The sequence below is a fragment of the Geotrypetes seraphini genome, chromosome 4 (genome assembly GCF_902459505.1).
Source record: "Geotrypetes seraphini chromosome 4, aGeoSer1.1, whole genome shotgun sequence".
In the NCBI taxonomy this organism is placed as follows: Eukaryota; Metazoa; Chordata; class Amphibia; order Gymnophiona; family Dermophiidae; genus Geotrypetes; species Geotrypetes seraphini.
In genome coordinates this window covers 212,957,226-212,971,742 of record NC_047087.1, presented here as the reverse complement: position 1 = coordinate 212,971,742, position 14,517 = coordinate 212,957,226, and the positions used below count along the sequence as shown (strand labels likewise).

The 14,517-nt window shown below is 41.6% G+C and overlaps 1 protein-coding gene across 1 annotated transcript in view; it reads left to right on the top strand.

Annotated features, from left to right (window-relative positions):
- Window positions 1-4,205, top strand: part of RGR (retinal G protein coupled receptor) — a 48,735-nt gene extending 44,530 nt beyond the window's left edge. The window contains exon 7 of the mRNA XM_033943811.1: window positions 3,690-4,205. Within this exon, the coding sequence (XP_033799702.1) occupies window positions 3,690-3,833 (144 nt within the window). The 3' untranslated portion in view covers window positions 3,834-4,205. The remainder of the gene's footprint in view (window positions 1-3,689) is intronic.
- The last annotated feature ends 10,312 nt before the right edge of the window (window positions 4,206-14,517 follow it).

The window sequence follows — 14,517 nt, the reverse complement described above, 5'->3', positions numbered from 1 at the left end:
ATCCACAAACAGGCCACAGAGTAAAAGGTATCTAATATTGACTTAATTCTGAGGTCCTTTTATTAAGATGCTTTACAAAATGGGCTTGGGATTTGCTCACACACTGCAACCCTAAAATAGATTTTTTAATTATTTTTTTTTTCAGGTCACTCAAAATTATTAATGTGAGTGCACATACTGCCTTTTATTTAGGATAGAGAATGACACAGGGACAAATTTTTCCCTGTCCCCATGGGAAATCATTTTCCCATTCCCGCAAGTTCTTTTCCTGTCCCTGCCCTGTTCCTGCAAGCTCCGTCCTCATCTGCACAAGCCTCAAACACTTTAAAATCATAAGTGTTCGAGGCTTGTGTGGTTAAGGTACAGCTTGCAGGAATGGAGCAGGGAGAACGACAAAACTTGCGTGGACAGGGAAATTGAGTTCCTGCGGAGACGGGGAAAAATTTGTCCCCATATCTAATCTAATTTAGGAGGCACTAAGGCCTGATTCAGCAAACAGCACCCAAATCAGCTGGCACCCAAATCAGCTAGCCACATGTCAATCATGCTTAGATACCATTTACAGAATTGCGCCTAGCGATGTTTATGTAAAAACGTAGGCACCAGAAATGTAGACCAGGGTTTTAAATGCCTACATTTCAGGTGCCTACGTTTTGGGGAATCGTGTTTAGTAGCGCCTATGTCATGCTCTGCCCATAAAAAATGCCCACTTAGGCATTAAGGTGCTGCTAAGTGCCATGCGATAGGCGCCTACCTTTTATAGAATTGGGTAGGCGCTTCACACCCAGTAAATTTCTTTTTTAATTATTGAAGCTATTAAGGTGATTTTGCCAATTACCTTCCCCCCCCCCCATTACAAAACCACGCAAGAAGTTTTTAGCATCAACAGGCATGCTGAATGCTCTGTGCTGCTCTGACGTTTATAGGGACTCTGACCATCAGAGCAACACAGAGCATTCAGTGCGCCAGCCAGCACTAAAAAGCTCTTGCGTTGTTTTGTAAAAGAGGAGGTAAGTTAGGCACCTAACTATAGGCACCCTTTAGAGAATCTAGCCCTAAGGTTTTCAGATTTCAGGTTTTATTAAAAATTTGATACATTCGCTTATCAAAAACTACTAAGCGAGATACAATTTAAACTGGGGGAGTTGACCAACGTACAAATAAAGCAATTTTTCCATTTAAAAAAAAAAAATTAAGAAAAATATAGACAATACAAATGGACAAACGAAGGAAAATAGGCAGAAATACAATTTTGAAATAGGAAAGAGAGATACATAAGGGAATACATTAAATTTGTGTTATCCAGCTAGCATACACTAAAGCAAACACCGACTGGTGTAGTAAGGGAGGTGCGAGAGGGGATGGTCCACTCCGGACCCGGTCTTTGTAAAGGTTACAGGTACCCATCCTGCTCTCTGCCCACCTCCTTTCCGACCCCCCTGCCAAGCACATTCATTCCTTTCCTTCCCTCATACCTCTTTAATTTTTCCTGCATGGGCAGCATTGCAAACTTGCTGCCCGCGTCAGTGTCACTTCTCTCTGACATCACTTCCAGGCCCCACACCTATAAAGTGACATCAACAGGATAGCCAACATGATATGGGCAGCAAGTTTGTGCTGTTGCTCTTGCCTGGAAAATTTAAATGGTACAGGGGAAGGGAAAGGTGTGTGTGTGCAGTGGGGGGGGAGGAGTCGGGAGAACCGTGGGGGGGGGCACCACTTACCCTCACTATGCTACTGCAAACACCATACCTGGATGATACAGTGGTGCCTCACACAACGAACTTAATCCGTTCCAGGAGCAAGTTTGTTATGTGAAACGTTCGTTGTGTGAAACGCATTTTCCCATAAGAATACATGTAAAACAAAATAATTCGTTCTGCAGCCCTACATTTCCCTCCCTCCACCTCACCTTATATGCAGAGTTTGCCAGCTTTCTTTTTCACCCAGCCGCACGCTTTCAAAAAGCTGTGCACGCGCAGCTGCTGAAGTTGATCAATGTTCTCCTCTCCTGCAACTTCCGGTTTCCGGTTGCGTCAGAGGAGAAGATTGAACAACAGAGCATGCGCGCATGTGCTGCTCTTTGAAAGTGTGTGGCTGGCCGAAAAAGAAAGCCGGAAAACTCGGCATCTAAGGTAAGGTGGAGGGAGATGATGGAACACTGCATTCAGACAGGAGGGTGCTGCTGTTCCCGGCTCACATTAGGAAGCGGCGAGAGTAGTTCCGCCCCCCCCCGGGCCCCTCGGGCGACTTCGTTGTGTGAAACGAAGTTCGTTATAGGGAGCAAGACAAAAAGTTCGTTATGCGCAGCGTTCGCTGTGCGAGGCGTCCGTTATGCGAGGCACCACTGTATTTCCATGCTCAGTTCCTGCCCATCCCCCCCCCTCGAAGATCAACAGCAGGAGGGATGCCCACTCCCTTTTGCCGGAAACCTCCCAGAAAAAATGCCCCACCCTGACACCCCCCAAGCCCACCTGAATCCCCCCTCCCCGTACCTTTTTCTTCCAGGCCGGTCAAAGGGATGCTTACTCCCTCTGGCCAGCAGGTCCGCCTCTACAAAATGGCCAATCTGAGGGAGGCCTAAGATTCCAGTTGACTCCCCTCCTATGGGAGGAGCCATAGGCACCTGGGCCAATCAGTGCCTTAGGCCCCTACATGGTGCATCTCACGATTCACCGTAAGGGGAAGGACCACCATTCAGTTGGCTTGGGGAATGTCGGAGAGGAGTCATTTTTTCAGGGGGGGAGGAATTCCAGCAGGAGAGAGTGATCTTTTTGATGATCAAGTGATTTAACCAGTCAGCAGCTGGCTAAATCATTTTGAATACTGGCCCCAAAGTTTTTTTAAATAACTTTTTCTTCTACACTACTGTGCACCACCTTATCCAGTCAGTGGCATAGCGAGGGTGAGAGGCACCCGGGGCGGTGGTTCCACTCCCCCATCTTGTTCTCTGCCCTACCCCCATCTGCTCCTTCCCTACCCCACCCCCTCCTGCAACACACATCCCTTCCTTTCTCCTGTACTGTACTGTATATGAACCATGCAATACAGTAACTTGATTTTTTTTTAAAACAATGGCAAATACAATAAGTTTTATTCGCGATTTCATGGTATTAGCGAAGGCTATACCACAAACCCCATGAATCTAAAGCTAAAAGGGGATAGATTCCGTACAAACGTAAGGAAGTTCTTCTTCACCCAGAGAGTGGTGGAAAACTGGAACGCTCTTCCGGAGGCTGTTATAGGGGAAAACACCCTCCAGGGATTCAAGACAAAGTTAGACAAGTTCCTGCTGAACCGGAAGGTACACAGGTAAGGCTAATATCAGTTAAGGCACTGCCGTGTGAGCGGGCTGCCGTGTGAGCGGACTGCTGGGCACGATGGACCACTGGTCTGACCCAGCAGCGGCAATTCTTATGTTCTTATGAATATAAAAGCCAAAAGTTATTCATGGTTTTTGTATTAGTGGGCTGTCTTTGACCCTAGCCCCCACGAATATGGAGGGAGAAGTGTATTCTCTGCTGACCAATATTTCCCTATGTTGACTTTAAATGAGTTGACCTCCATTCACCAATCCGTTTTCAGTCTTGCCTGTCCCCATTGTGGCTCACACTACATAAAATAAAAAGATATCATTTGCCATTATTGGCACTAACGCCTTATTCCAAAATTTTGTTTCCCTATCATAGCTTCCAGCTATTTTGGCCAAGACTTCTCCAGCAATTAATGCCTTCATCTATGGTCTGGGAAATGAGAGCAACCAAGTAGGAATATGGCAGCTCCTCACTGGACAGAAGACTGAAAAAGTGGAGGTTGATAATAAAACAAAGTAAAGCTCACTGTGGGGTCCTTTTACCAAGGAGTGCTAACTGATTTAGCTAATCAATTTAGATCACGCCGCATCGATTAGCGTGCCTTAGTAAAAAGGACCTCTACTTGTAAACAGGACTAACATCAAAGTATTTTCTGAGACATGCGGTAGAAACTCCTGTGTGCATTTCTGTGCATTTCTGTGTCAATGTTGGTTCCATATTCTCCTTTAGAAATGCAACGTTGAAAGAAGACTTTGCCTCGTGTTTGATGCCCTATTTACTTCCTGTTCTGTCCACTGTGTGCTGTTGTCCAGACAAACTGCTTTTTAAATGTACTTTGCTTGCCATCAGTTTCAGGGAGGAAATATAGACTCTTCCGTTCTTATACTGCGACTCTGCTCAGTACAAGTTCATAATGACAACATTTGTTTGCCATTTGATTGTGTTTCCTTATAACTTAGGGGACTTGAGAACACCTCATTATCCCCCTCTCCCCCTTTTATAAAACCACAATAGTGGTTTATAGCACAGGCTGGTGTGCTGAATGCTTTGCGCTACTCCCGATGCTCACTATCTGGAACAGCACAGAGCATTCAGCACACCAGCCTGCGCTATAAACCACTATTGTGGTTTTATAAAAGGGGGAGGAGGGGGATAATGAGGTGTTCTCAAATCCCCTAAGTTATAAGGAAACACAATCAAATGGCCTGCACTAAAACCTGCTATCCCAGTTTTGTGAAAAAAGGGGGGAGGGGCTTACCTCAACATTCCATTTGGTATATTTTCTGACAGCATGAAACCCAAATCACTCTATCATTTACTAGATAATCCACCTTCCGAGAAAGCATTGGGTTTGTTATTAAGACAATATGATGAAGTTAATAAAGCCACTGCTCTTGATGCACTTGTTCCATAGAAAAATGGAAGATTTCACTTTAGACTCCTGTCACTTTGTATCTCTTATGAGCACAAAATTCACTAGTTTTAGTATAAAAAAATGTCAGACTTGAAACAGTAAGGAAAATAGATTCTCTGTTGTTTCTTCTTCTGAAAAATACCGTGCATCATATCTAATTGCTAAGTTCATCTTGTAAAGATTTACATCTAGAACTGCTAATATTGCATAATTAAACATTTTAATTTTAATTTTGTTGATCAGTATATGGGGGGACCTTATCTCTTTCCTTATTTCGTATAAATGTCTAATTTTTAAAATCTATTCCTTAACTGGGATAGATTGTGGTCAAGGAATATCTTATCCAGCTGAAATCTTGTAGTTAATACTATATATTATATGCATTTCTTTTAAGACTGGCCTAACAGCTAGGCAACACTAGGCAATTGCCTAGAACAGCTGCTTTGGAGGGAGGGAGCAAAGAGCTGTTGCAGTTAATAATAAACAATAGATTCTGAGATCCATACAAACTCAAGGAGCCATCAATGCATACTTTTACCTACGTGAAAGTTGGGCAATTTCAAATTGTCCTTCTACAGTAGGTAAATGACTTTTGGAGATTGACCTCCCACACACACATCAAAGTTTGATGTTTAAAAGCATGACTTTTTTCAGGAGGGATGCAGACTAAGGGTCTGAAATTTTATTGAGGATGAAGGTGTATGTCTGACGGTTTGCCCAGGTCACCAGTACCCTTGCACTAGCCCTCTGTACTATCAGAGTGTTTCTTATCTTCTGAAGTATTTCTTCCATTTTTACCTTTAGGATAAACTTTTAAATCTTAAATTAGAAACCAGCACCTAAAAAAAATAAAAGCAAGAGAGCTCTTTCTCCTTTGGTGCTGGATATAAAGTACTGCCTGTGTAACTGTTTTGCATATCAAAAACACACAAATTTGACCCATAAGAATGGTAGAAAATATCACTTTTCTTATGTCCTGTGAGTTGGAAGTTTTTGAAATCCAGTACAAAAGTATAAAATAAACCTACACTTTAAAAAAAATAGTGGTACTTCAGAAAAGCTACATGAGGCTGGCATTTATAAAAATTCACAAATTATGCATTGTTGCTAATATAAGATTACCATCTTCAGTGCCTCATTACCAGGAGTATGTACCATTGATATTCCCAAACCACATGTGGAAAAAAAGACTTGCCAGTTTGAATGCCGTGTTGAATTACTTGTATTTTTCATGGTCTTTGACTGCCATCAAGCTTTGCTTTATATTAGCTGTTCTTCCTACAATATTTGAGTTTAAAAAAATCTCTTAAGAAGCTTTGAAATGTTTAGTGTTTGCAGGTTAGAAGGCTGAGAATCAACTCAGACAGCTCAAACTTAAATTCTCAAGATGATAACCAAGGATGGCTATGACCTTGGGAGATCCAAGACAAGTCAAATCCCATCTCTAGTCTTGGCTGAGAAAGTTTTCATGTAATTGGAATTCCAAGAAATTAGGCTCTTCTTTGAGATACTCTGGGTTCTAGAAAATTCTTGTTGATTTGTTTTCATGGGATGGCCAATAATATTTGAAAGCTGACAGGTGAGAATTCCAAAGAATTTATATGTTCAGACAGTAATTTTATAATCTAAAAGAATAAACAGATACCTATTTTAAGCTCATTTTATATAGACACTAGTCTTTAAGCCCGTTACATTAACGGTTGCTAGAATAGATGTGTGTGTCTGTCTTTCTTTCTCTCTCTCCTTGGCCGCTGTCTGTCTGTTTGTTTGTTTTTTAGCATACCCCTCCTCCTAAGCAGCCCTTTTTCCCTCTCTCCCTGGCCCCCTGTTTTGCCCTGCCTACTTGCTCCATGGCCCCCTTCTGTTCCCCCACATTCCAGAGCAAAGCATGTTTGCTGTCTGGTCCCCAGCACACCCCTCCCCCCAAAGCAGACCCCTTTCCTTCTCCCCCTGGGCCGAGTGAGTGGTTAGAGCTATAGCCTCAGCACCCTAAGGTTGTGGGTTCAAATCCCATGCTGGCCCTTGTGACCCTGGATAAGTTACTTAACCCCCCCCCCATTGCCCCAGATACATTCGTTTTTTTAAATTTATTTATTAAATTTTCTATGCCATTCTCCCAAGGGAGCTCAGAACGGTTTACATGAATATATTCATAGATTGTAAGGCCACCAGGACAGATAGGGAAAATACCCTCCCCTGCCCCTCATCATCATTAAATGGTATATAAGACTATTTCTTTGTTGAGATGCCACATACAATTTCAAAAATGACCTCCTTATGCTTATGGAAACTGAATCAGAAAAGGAGCAGAATGCACACTGCAGCAATGGCAAGGTAGAATGTGTTCACCATAGGGAAGAGGAAAACATTATTTTACTGAACAGATTTACAGGAATATGAGCAAACTTGTTCTAGGATCAATTAACATAACTTTGTATGGCCAGTAGTTGGAAGACAACTACAGAATACAAATATTCTTACTCCGTATTATACAGTATATGCCGCCTCCACCTTCCCGCGGTCCCGACAAACCTCTCGCCTCTAGCAGCAGCCGCAGCACTCTACACATGCTGCTTCGCGGCCTTCAACTGCCCTGATTTGGTCTGCTGCGTCTCTGATTATGTCATCAGGGACACGGTGGAGCAAATCAGGGCAGCAGAAAGCCACGAAGCAGCATGTGTAGAGTGCTGCGGCTTCTGCTAGAGGCGAGAGGTTTGTCGGGACCGCGGGAATGGGCGGCGGCAAGGGAGTAAAGGTAGCGGCCAGACCGCGTGAAGGGGTTCGTGTGCGCCGGGGGGAATGGGTGCGAGAATGACAATCTGCCTTACACGGAAACCGACTCCTCCTGGCAGCTGCACCGCCGCGAGGGCCTTAAACCGACAGCCGAGGGCGTCCTTTGTAGCGGATGGCGAGTGTGATGGGGCATGGGGCGAGCGAGCGCCTCTCCCCCCAACAACCAACTGTGCCGAGCCCTTTTCGGCGTCTGGCCTCTGCCGAATCCCGGGCCTGCTCTCCTTCCCATAAGTGCCGGTGCCTCACTCCCCCGCATGCAAACTCGTTGAAAGCAGCGGCGCGAGGTGGAGAGCAGGGAGGCTGTGGTGGCATAAAACGCACGCATGCGCACTTGTGTTTCCGCGACAGATCAGGGAACACGATTTTTGAGTGTGTATGCGCGGCCTAGCATTTTATTATATTAGATAGAGGCACCTATTTATCATTATAAAATTCTAATGTAAGATATAGAGGGTTACTTCGTCCTGTATGTGCCTTGATTACAAATCCTAGTCACTCTGCTTGGCTGAAATTTGCATCATTTGAGCTAAAATTTGACCCATGCTCCAGAAACAATGGTGACTTTGCTAATAGAAACAGTGTCCTCTGAGGAAAGTATATATACATGCCGAAACCTGGATTCATGTTGGGACAAAGCAACTAGAAAATAAAGATACTGTTGGTTGAAAGGACATCTTGCCTTTTTTGTTGTTCTGGTTTCATAGCAAGGCAAGATTTTCTCTGTTTATCTGTTAAAAGCAGGCACAGACTAGAGAGTTGCTCAGGGACAGAAATCCCACCCGTCCCCGTCAGATCCCCCCTCCGTCCTCGCCTGTCCCAGCTAGGATCCTCTCTGTCCCCACCCATCCCCGCAGGAATCCCCTCCATTCCCACCCGTCCATGCGAGGAATCCCCTCCGTCCCCACCCGTCCCCATAAAAAGCAACAGTTACTTCTGGCAGGATCATCAATTCCACAGTTTCTTTAGTGTATGCGCTGCTATTTTCCTTGTGGAATCTCTGGTGGAACCCTTTTTTTGTTTTCTGTTCAGGTAATTAACGTATAAACCCCTTCTTTTACAAAGGTGCGCTAGCCGATTTAGCGTGTGCTAAATTCTAACGTGTCCCCTCAGGGATACTGGACAACATTCATGGATGAGCAGACTGGACAGCCTGCAGAGGTCCTTATTTGCCAGCATCTGCTATCCACCAGCACGCACATAAATCTGAGATTCCCTGGGGGTGGGAGGAAGAAGACCAGCCCCCCCCCAAAAAAAGGAGGATTGCTAACATTCAAACAAAAAGAAACTGTGGAATTGATGATCCTGATGAAATCTTCATTTGAAAAAGGTGCAGATGAATTCAAAAATAAAACACAATATGAAAATATAAAACACAATAAAAAGATTTCATCAGGATCATTAGTATTTGATTGAATCAAAGTGCAATTGGATATATTACTTGATTATTTAATTGTTTGCACTATGTATTTGATTTTAAAATGAATAAAGAATTAAAAATAAATAAATAAAGGCTTATTTTGTACAAATGTTTGTATCCATGAAAATTAGCCATGTATAGCAGTACATTTTCATGCAAAAGCATTATTAGATAGAAAAGATAACTACATTAGTGTGGTTATTTTCATTTGTGAAATTCCCTATAGGAAACGTATGCATATTAAGAGAGCAACTCTATAACTTGGCACCAAGATGTAGGTGCCATAATGGGAAAGGGGATGGAACTTTAAACCACCTTTTTGTGGTTATACATTCATATGGTTTACATATATACTGCTACTTATTTTTGTACCTGGGGCAATGGAGAATTAAATGACTTGGCTGTGGTCACAAGGAGCAGAACTGGAATTGATCCCACAACCTCAGGCCACTCCTCATCTCAATTGGTGCTTTTTGCATTAATTCTATAATGGCACGTGGGTGCATGTTGCACAAAATTTAGAAGTGCACATTTACAAGTGATCATTGATTGGTATAAGAGCATATCTTCTGTGTCTGCCATCTAGCCAAGTTGCCAGTTCAGTTTATACTGAAGTGATCATTCGGTATACAACCAAATGACCATTATTAATGTAATCCCTGTGGGGTTAAAAACTTTTTTTTTTTCCTGAGGCTGAGAGGGTTTTGGTCTCATGAAGAGATTTGCAGAATTCTGAGACACATTGGCACAGGCATGCATGTGCCTACTGGTTGCCCTGGTAACCAAGGAAAACATTCTAGGTATGGCAGTTGGTTGTGCAGTGGAGTTGAGGGTTTTTTTCTGGTTGAAATAAGACATGTGTGTGTTGGTTGTGACTAGTTAGAATATTTAATTTAAAAGATGTGGTTTGGATTTGGTTACCTGGTGACAGATTTTAAGGTGTTTATTATTTTACTGTTGGTGGATTGTGTTGGTTTTATTGGACAGTCAGTGAATTTTCAAAGCTGAGTTTATAGTGCTGTGAGCATTTGAACCATAACTTGGGAAAGTTATTTTTTTTAGTTACTTCTAATTTACGGGTCCTTTTACTAAGGTGCGGTAGCCGATGTAGCGCACTAACTGATTTAGCACACGCTAAACGCTAACGCATCCATAAACTATAATGGGTGTGTTAGCATTTAGCGCATACTAAAACAGTGCTCACTAAAATGCTTAGCGCGCCTTTGTAAAAAAGAGGGGGTTAGTAAATTCACTGGTGACATTTGAATAATAATTATTTGAGTGGGAGGGAATTAGAAGGGAATCTTAATTACTTTTTAAAGTTAGATAGGGATCTGCATCAAAGTAAGATAGTTTTTTTTCTTTTTAGTTTTTGTTTTTTTTAAAATAATTCTTTATTCATTTTTAAAAATCAAATACACAGTGCAAACACATGAACAGTCAAATAATATAACATACAGCACTCTATACCAATACATAATACACAGCTATTTAAATCCCCTCCCCCACCCTAGCCCTCCCCGCACTCCTCTTTTTAAAATAACAATCTTTCATGAATCAAAGGGAAATAATGCTAATAATTCACATTCATATCTTACAATATTTTGTAAACGGGCCCCAAATTTCCTTAAATTTGCTATGGTGTCCCCTCTGTAAAGAATTAATGTTTTCAAACTTATAAATCTGACATAAGGATTCCCACTAGAAACTGTAATTTAAGTTGTCCCAATTTTTCCAATTTTTCATTATCAGCTGCATGACTACTCCTGTCATGATGAGGAGCAATTTATTCTGATTTGCATTAATTTGCTTGTTACTATTTTAAAACATAAAACATAAATACTTACCTGATATCGTTTCTTGTTTTTAGTTTTGTAAGCTCGATCCAGACAAGGACTATAAGAAAGAAAATCTAAAAGAAATTTTAAACTCTATTGTGTTTGATCAAATATATTTTTTTAAATTAATTATTATTATTATTATTATTATTTTAATTGTGTGTAAACTCCAAGATATATTCACCCGAAGTGGTTCAAAACATAATATACAAAAATGATACCAAATTCCACTTCCAGAGAGTATGTATCCAGAATTAATTCTACAATAGTTATAACTACTCAGGAAAAGGCCTCAGAATAGGAGCTTACGCAAAGTCCTATCATGGACTGAAACTTCAGCATAACTGCTCCTTGCTTCAATCACTGGCCAAAAAAAAACCTGAGGGTGTATTCAATACACCCTCAGGTACGTTGTCTAGTCAGCATGCTGAGGCACAAGTATTAATAGCACTGCCGGTGCCATATTTCCCCTGTTTGTAAGCTTTTGGCAGCTTTCAACGGAACTGTAAGTCAGTCTTGTAGTGTATGATAGGAATACTCTGAATGACATGACTCTTATGCGATTACTTGATTATTTTGTAGATGCCTGCATGCTTTTGCCTATGGCCCTGAAGCAGTGGACCGAGTGATATGTCCACGAAATGCTGGCCACGTCGGCAACTTTTGGCAACTTACAGGCAACATTTGAACTAACTATGACAACGTTTAAGATAAGTACCTTGTTGTCAAATTCTTTTGCAAACTAATAAGAGAGATGTACTGATAGTTTACCAAAAAGTTATAGTTTACATAAAGGTCTTAAAAAAAGTTTAAAAACTATATTTATTCAAACTTGAAGTAAACTGTATTGAATACACCCTCAGGGTTTTTTTGGCCAGTGATTGAAGCAGGGAGCAGTTACGCTGAAGTTTCAGTCCATGATAGGACTTTGCGTAAGCTCCTATTCTGAGGCCTTTTCCTGAGTAGTTATAACCATTGTAGAATTAATTCTGGATACATACTCTCTGGAAGTGGTATTTGGTATCATTTTTGTATATTATTATTTTAAATCATTATTTTTTTAATGATTTTAATTGATTCCTTAAATATTAAGGAGTCAACAAGGGAAACAAACGAAGTACATGGGTACAGAGGGCATTACGAGTAATCTAGCTCATATCACATTGCTCCCGAAACCTGGGAAGGATCCCACACAGGTCGGTTCTTATTGACCAATCTCATTAAACCAGGATGTTAAGTTGTTGGCCTCTATCATGGCGGATCGGCTCAATGTGTTCCTCCCTCAGCTCATTGGGGATGACCAGGTAGGATTTGTTCCCCAGCGATATGCATCCATGAATCTTCTTAAGGCGTTAACTGTGATTCATGAGCACAGGGGTGGACGGGATACCTCAGCGATTGTTAAATTAATTATTGAGTCCTCTTTTCCCATTCCCTAAGAATTTGTACCTTGGTTTTAAAAGAGGGACTGCCCAAAGTCTCAGTTGGTTAATCGACTACATATCTAGGGTGGAAGGAGGGCAGTGCTCACCCTGGGGCAGTGGCGTACCTAGGGTATGTGGCACCCAGGGCCCATCATTTTTTGATACCCCCTCCCCATGTAAAAAAATATTTTTTATAATAACCATGAAACGGAATAAATGGTCAGAATAGAAAAAGGCAGTGAAAATTTTCTTTTATTGAATCTCATATATGTAACCATTATTCCAAACATACCATAACATAACATAAATTATGTCTGAATTGTCATGACATCAGATGTACATATGGAGTAAGTTGCAGGTGATGCATGGGACAGTTCTGATTGTGTTAGTTCGGTTTTATGTGTTTTTTGAATAGAAGGGTTTTTATTTCTTTTTTGAAGGTTTTGTAGTCTGTGGTCGAGGTCAATAGGTTGTAGACTTAGGGGACGAGTGTTGTAGCTCAAATGGCTAGGAGGTTGTTGAACTGTTTTTTTCTTTTGACGTTTTTGGTTGGAGAGGGTGTGAATGGTGCGTGAGTTCTCCTTTGTCTGGATGGGGTGGATTGAATTATTTAGCTGAAGAAATTAGTTACCCCCCCCCCCACACACACACACACACACACATTCCACACACATTAATTCTCTTCTATTTTTGTTCCCATTATAAAAAAAACACTGATAATTTCCCAGAAAAAAAATACATTAAAATAAGAAGTGAAAACAAAGGCCCCTACAGATGAGAACATAAGATAAGAATAGCCTAACTGGGTCAGACCAATGGTCCATCATGCCCAGTAACCCATTCTCATGGAAACTAATCCAGGTCACTAGTACCTGGTCAAAACCCAAAGAGTATCAGCATTCCATGCTACCGATCCAGGGCAAACAGATGCTTCGCCCATGTCTTAATAACAGACTATGGACTTTTCCTCCAGGAATTTGTCCAAACCTTTCAAAACCAGCTACGCTATCTGCTTTTACCATAACTTCTGGCCACTTCATTTTTAAGCTGAGATCTTTCCTTCCAAACAGAGACCTTGCTAGATGTCAAATACAGCACAAGGTAACTTCACATGGACTTAGCTGTGCAGGAAATGTGAATCTCCTCATACACCCACCACATAGTGCAAAAATGTGCAGAGATCTGTTTTTTTCTTTCGATCACTACATAGCCTATTGCCACACAAGCAGCGCTGTTACAAACATATTCTGATGGTCAATGCTAAGGTTAACAAAGTTTTCTTCCTTCAACAAGGAGATACTGACAAACCACTGGAAGAGATCCCAAAACAACTACCCAGGCACAACACCCAAAGACCCACTCAGTGTGTGAACCAGTTGAGTGGAGTGGACTAACTGGGGGAGTGGAAATGGGCCCGGAGTTTGCTCAGCAGAATTTCCCAGACCACCTCTTCCTTTCAACACATTGACACGCTGCCACCACCACCACCTCTAGGAACACCTCACCGGGTAGGCCAGCAATGCTTATAAACTTTATAAAACACATTATTATATTTTCTTATAAAGCACATATTTTAACTGAACTCTCTGACATCCTCAGCTTTGCCATTTTCAAAATAGAAGGAAGAAAAGTTCCCATTTCCCCCGGCCTATACAATATTTATCTTCTGCAGACCCTTCAAAGTCTGACCAAATCCTCGTTTCACTTGCATTATAAAGTACTGAGGATGCCATCTCTCCCCAATCCCAGGTCCTAAAGTCTAAGACAGTAGCGCAAACTAGTGCTGCCCGATTCAGGAAAAAAAAAAATTTCGATTCGATTCAGCCTATTGAATTGGTTTTCAATTTGATTCGATTTTCCTGCCCAATTGGGTGTTTTTTTCAAACATCCTGGTGGGTTTATTTTATAGCTTTTTCACCCCCTTTGGCTTCTCCTAACCACACTGGCGCTGTGGTGTAAACCAGTGGTTCCCAACCCTGTCCTGGAGGACCACCAGGCCAATCAGGATTTCAGGATAGCCCTAATGAATATGCATGGAGTAGATTTGCATGCCTCTCACTTCCATTATATGCAAATCTCTCTCATTCATATTCATAGGGCTTGCCTGAAAATCCGATTGACCTGGTGGTCCTCCAGGACAAGGTTGGGAACCAGTGGTGTAAACAAAATAAAGAAACAAAAAGGACTTTTCCTCTCTCTGTTAAATCCTAGCTCATGTTTGCGGTCTAACACCAGCTCTGGCAGGATACACTTTTCAAATCTGACATATTGTAATCACAAAACAGAAAATAAAATTATTTTTTCTACCTTTTGTTGT